Here is a 5,927-nt window from a genome sequence, read left to right as displayed (position 1 = left end):
CGTTCTCTGCATCCCTAAGTTACCACTGTGGGAATTTGAGGGAGGGAGTCAGGGAAGAAGCCAAAGGCATTTACCCAAATTGGTCATCTGAGTAAAGATGGCATTTACCACCCTGGTCACCTGTCCATGTATACTTTTAGGATGAACAACAGAGTCAGGTGCCAGAATGCAGGGGATGAGAGGTTCTGGAATATAGGAGAGGTGGGAAGGCAAGCACCTTCCTCCCTCCCCTCTTGACAGGACTGGAAGGATTTGACCATCTCTGCATCCCTCATATCCATCATTTCCTTCGTCTAATAGTTCTTCCTTTTGCCCAGAGCTGAATCACAAAACTAGAACCTAATCCAGGGACAGGTGTTCAAAACTGTCATGGTTACAGCCATCAAATTACAAGAGGTTCACACAGCAGTCAGCAATGGTTTGGGAACATTAAGTAAATGTGTTTCTCTAACAGAACAAGACAGGATCATTTATTTACCCAACTTAAAAGCTGTCCCAGAAGGAGAAAAAGTAGGATATTATTTGTCCAAAATAAATAAGATCAGACAACTGAACATCTCTCCATGGATCAATTTACAGATCATATGGAAACATGCTTATCTTGTTGAGAAAAATTCCATTTTTAGATATTCAAATACCTTAGCATGTTTTGAAAACTATTTCCTATGTGGATAATAGAATTTTCTATGTGGTAAAAATTAACTAAAATTAATGGTGTCTTCCAATATTAGTGGGAAATCTTTTTTCTAAAACATGCCTACTCTTTTACTTTCGTTGCTGCTTCCCACACTGAACCCTTGTTTTGTTGTATTTTCTTACTATAATAATAAAGAGTGGTGATAGCTTTAAAAACAAAACAGAGATGTATTACAGAAGTAAAGACCCCACTACCATTCCTACCCCTTCCCTATACTGGAGCAGGGGCCCAACTGCAAGGTAAATGGTGGGCACTAGTGGATGGGGGATTGGAGATGGAGCGAGGGGAGAGTATCCAGTTGCCCAAGAAAGGATGAGACGAGCAAGAAAAAGCAAGAAAAGCAAAAATTGTCAGTAGCCCTCCAAGAAGATGCATCTCCTCCCCGGTAACCAGAGAAAGGCAAATTCTAACAAAAGGAGAAGGGGCTACTTGTGGCCTCTGGGACTACAAAGACAAAAAAATGAGTGACAGGACCTGATGTGGTGGGGTGAGGTGCTAGTGGGGGTAAAGGAGGGGGCTCCTGCTCTTGGTGGGAGTGGAAATTGGGGACCCAAGCTTACTGGCGATGCAGCCCTCACGTGACCAGGAGCTGACGTTGGCAAAGGTACTTAAAGCCCTGACCGCCGTCCTCCGTCCTCCTCTGGGTACCAACTCTATTGCGCTGCGCACTGCCGTGCGTTTAACCCAGGCGAGGAGGAGGAGGAGAAAATTCCCCCAGATCGGGCAGGTGGGTGTGAGAGTGGGCATGGCCTGGCACCCCCGAATAGGGGTAGCCCAGAGATGAGGGAGTCTGAGGCCGCGGGTGTCTCCGCCTCGCCCGCCCCTGGCCGGCTCTCCAGACCCCCGCGCTCAGTCGCAGCTCATTTTGGTGGGCGGAGGGAAGAGGGGGAGGGGGGAACGTAAAGCCGCTGATATACTTGAGGAGAATCCGCTTACGTCCCCTCCCAGCCAGTGTTTTTTTTTTTTTTTTTTTTTGGTTTGTTTTTGACACTCAGGCCCCGCACCCCACATCCCATCCTGTTTTGAAAGGAGGAGGGAAGAGAAATAAACGTGGCAGCGCATATAAGGCCAGTGGGGAGGTTGGGGAAAGGGTGATCGGAGGGGCACGCAATTAGTAAACAATTGGGCTTGTTCACTCCCACTCTCACTTTGCAGATACCTCTCCCGACCACCGGCCCCGCACCCTCCCCTCCCCCCCGGCCGACCCCACGTCTTTTGGGGGTGCTGGGAAATGTGTGTGACAGCCTTTGTAGGGGAGGTGTCGGTCTGGCTCTGGGCTTTACAAGAGGGGAGGCCCTGAGAGAATCTGGTATTAAACCGCCATGCTAAGTCCTAGGCTGCTTTCCAGACACCTCCGGCGCATACAACACTTCACCCCCGTTTCTTCAGTCCTGAAAAAGGAGTTCGGGTACCCTGGCGGGAGAAATGGCGGTTAACAGGAGATTGCGATGGGGTGTGGGAGGTGGAATCCAGAGCGGAGAAACAGTGGAAAATCATGACCCTCAAACCGAAAGGGCAGACACTGGGGACCCGTTGTGCAGGCTGATGATGCTAGGCCTGGGGGCTGGGGCCTGAAGGACTGGTGGTCATAGGAAGGAGACGCTAGATTGTCTGGCCCTAATCCCCAGTCCCGCGTCCCGTCCAGCCTTCTGTGCACCCTCGCTCCGCCCCCTCCCGCTTCGGTGCAGGAGAAGGGGTGTGGCCGTCTGTCCGGGAGAAATGGCGGACGGGGGGGGCGGGGCGAAGGGAAGGAGAGGTTGACTGCCTGGGGAGTCTGCGCAGGGGCGGGGGTTGGGGTACGAGGGGAGGGGTGAGAAGAGTTGAAGGAATTGAGAGGTGGGACTGTTTGTCATTCTGGTATGTGAATGCCGAAAGGCAATTGGGGACTTTGGTCTTCAGTCCGTTCCATCCGCCGGGCTCTCAGTCTCCAACGTCTTGCTATCTATATTTCTGCCCTTCAGTCTGTCCTTAGGATGGAGCTCTAACTGAACTGAAGAAAGGAGAAACAGCCCTGAATCATTGGAGGTCAGTGTGGGGGCTGGGAACTGTCCGGGAACCCCTGGTGTGGTGTGGCAGAAACCAGAGCAGAAATTGGAGCCGGGGGCTCCTCTTCCCCCATCTTCTTCCTCTTTACAAGTAACCCTTGCCCTGGGCCTGTCGTTTTTGGTGCAGCGAAAGGGGTGTGGCATTTGCCTTTTTAAATAAGGGTTTGAGGAGGAAGGGATATGGAGCGAGTGAGGAGCCCTGAGAGGGGGAAACTTGCCCACAAGGGTTCAAATCAAGAAAAGAAGAGAATCCATCTACCAAAGGCCCCTGAAACCCCCTTTCTGGGATCTTCCCACAGGTCTGTCTGCCTTTTGGGCCCTGCACAACTACAAGCCTGGTGGAAAAGAGCAAATTGCTTCTGCTCCCAGCAGGTTGGTACCTGTATGAGAATCATCTGGGGACCTTTGGGGTGGGGGTGAGGGAATCAGAGAAGAATCTGGGGTTCTTTCTGGCTCTCCACCAGCTTTCCTGAAGTCTATATGGCCTCTCATCCCCCATTTAGGTGCTGGGAAATTAGATGTGTTTACATTGGGCAGTGAGGGCTAGGGATAAAGATGTAGAAAACATCAGACAACCAGGGTCCTGAATCAGCACACAGAGGCCTGGACACTTGTATCTGGGTACTAGTCCACCCACCAAGCATTATGTTCCCAAACTCTCCTTTAAGTAGGCCTGCTTAAGCATGAAGTGAGCCAGAGCCCTAAGCCTCATTTTTATCCTTTACCCCAGGTCCTGCTTGGCTTGCAATCTCAGCAGAACTTTCGAGCCTGAACTGAAGCACCTTACCTTGTCGTGCACGCACCCCACTTGGGCACACCAGCTCCACACCCTGGATCAGGGAATCACTCCAGCTGCATCATGAGCCGTGTTCGGGATGCTGGCTGTGTAGCTGCTGGGATAGTGATCGGGGCCAGTGCCTGGTACTGTGTCTACAAATATGCCAGGGGAAGAAACCAGATGAAGAAGAGACTGGCCAAGCCCAAGACCAGGGCTATGGCCGGGACTGGAGCCCGGGCTAGAGCTGGACTAAGGGCTGGATTCACAATTGACCTTGGGCCAGGGTTTGGTCCTCCAACCCCAGTCCGCACTGGGGCAGAGGTCAGGGTCCAAGATGAAACCTCTGCTCTGGACATGGCTGGAGCTGAAGCAGTGGCCCCAGCTGCATCTAGTGCCGAGGCTCAAAGTGGGGCAGGAAGTCAGGCCCAGGAGGCAGAAGGGGCCGGGGTTGGGTCTAAAGCTGAATCAGAAGCCACAGTGGCTTCTGCAGTGGCACCACCTCCCTGGGAGGCAGAGGCTCCCGTGGCTGCAGAGACCTCCGCAATGACAGGGGCTCCTAAATTAGCAGAAGCCCCTGGCACGGCAGAGGCTCCTGGGGCACCAGCTCCTACTGAGGCAGCACCACCTACCGAGGTGGTGGAGGCTTCCATACCAGCAATGCCTACTGTGGTAGCAGCACTTTCTGGGGCAACAGCATCTTCTGGGGCAGCAGCACCTTCTGGGGCTGCAGTGCCTTCTGGGGCAGCAACCCCTACTGGGGCTGCAGAGGCTCCTGGGACTTCAGGGTCCTCTAGAACAGCAGCAGCCGCCAAGAAAACAACCCCTGGGGCTCATACTGGGGCTATACCTAAGGCCGGTTCAGCTACTGGAGCTGTACCCAAAGGTGGAGCTAAGGGTGGAACCAAGTCCCGGACTGGAGGCAAGGGCAAAGGCAAGAAAAATAAGGTTGAAGTAGACGAACTGGGGCTGGGCTTCCGCCCTGGAGATGGGGCTGCGGCAGCTGCCGCAGCCTCCGCTAACGGAGGACAGGCTTTCCTGGCAGAGGTTCCTGATTCTGAAGAAGGAGAGTCTGGGTGGACCGACACAGAATCGGAGTCAGACTCTGAGCCTGAGACCCAGCAGAGAGGGAGAGGGAGGAGACCCGTTCCCATGCAGAAGCGCCCCTTTCCTTATGAAATTGATGAGATTCTGGGTGTCCGAGATCTCAGGAAAGTCCTTGCTTTGCTTCAGAAATCGGATGATCCTTTCATCCAACAGGTAGCTTTGCTCACTCTGAGCAACAATGCCAATTATTCATGCAACCAAGACACAATTCGCAAATTGGGAGGCCTCCCGATTATTGCAAACATGATCAACAAAACTGATCCCCACATTAAGGAAAAAGCCTTAATGGCCATGAACAACCTGAGTGAGAATTATGAAAATCAGGGCCGGCTTCAGGTATACATGAATAAAGTGATGGATGACATCATGGCCTCTAACCTGAACTCAGCAGTACAGGTAGTTGGACTAAAATTTTTAACAAACATGACTATTACTAATGACTACCAGCACCTGCTTGTCAATTCCATTGCAAACTTTTTCCGTTTGTTATCTCAGGGAGGTGGAAAAATCAAGGTTGAGATTTTGAAAATACTTTCGAATTTTGCTGAAAATCCAGATATGTTAAAAAAACTGCTCAGTACCCAAGTGCCATCATCATTTAGTTCCCTCTACAATTCTTATGTGGAATCAGAAATTCTTATTAATGCCCTAACTCTATTTGAGATCATCTATGACAATCTCAGAGCAGAAGTATTCAACTACAGAGAGTTCAATAAAGGCTCCCTTTTTTACTTATGCACTACATCTGGAGTGTGCGTTAAGAAAATTCGAGCCTTAGCAGATCACCATGACCTCTTGGTGAAAGTGAAAGTTATAAAACTAGTGGACAAATTCTGATTGGCTATGTGTCTCAGAGACCTGAAGAAATGTCTGGTTTTGCAGTCTGGAAGCCATGAAAATTGAAAGTTACTGCTTTTCCACTTGCTTATATAGTAAAGGGATCCTTTCAGCTGCCAGTTTTGAATAATGTATCATCCAGAGTGATGTTATCTGTGACAGTCTCCAGCTTTAAGCTGAACAATTTTATGAATACCAAATAAATAGTCCTCTTGTACTGAAAACACATTTGTGACTTTAATCGTGCTGCTTGAATGGAAATATTTTTACTGGTTCCTCTATGTGAATTGACAGTGAACCTGTCCATCATGAATAGCCTACACTTCTATCATCTGTTTTGACTTGAATTTATTCACCAAAGACTTCATTTGTGTATCATTAATAAAGTTGTATGTTTCAACTGACAAAAAAAAAATTGTTCTCTTGCTTGAATTTAAAATCTAGCTGGAGGGCTTCCCTGGTGGCG

General features: G+C 50.0%; 1 protein-coding gene across 1 annotated transcript; it reads left to right on the top strand.

Annotated features, from left to right (window-relative positions):
• Nucleotides 1–3,601: 3,601 nt before the first annotated feature.
• Nucleotides 3,602–5,461, top strand: ARMCX2 (armadillo repeat containing X-linked 2; the record flags this gene model as incomplete). The annotated part of the gene is made up of 1 exon (XM_079727875.1): nt 3,602–5,461. The coding sequence occupies one exon, from the start codon at nt 3,602–3,604 to the stop codon at nt 5,459–5,461; it is 1,860 nt and encodes a 619-aa protein (XP_079584001.1).
• Nucleotides 5,462–5,927: the final 466 nt, after the last annotated feature.

The sequence above is a fragment of the Hyperoodon ampullatus genome, assembly GCF_949752795.1.
Source record: "Hyperoodon ampullatus genome assembly, chromosome: X".
Taxonomy (NCBI): domain Eukaryota; kingdom Metazoa; phylum Chordata; class Mammalia; order Artiodactyla; family Ziphiidae; genus Hyperoodon; species Hyperoodon ampullatus.
The sequence above is the reverse complement of the archived record's forward strand: the minus strand, read 5'-3'. Positions and strand labels throughout refer to the sequence as shown.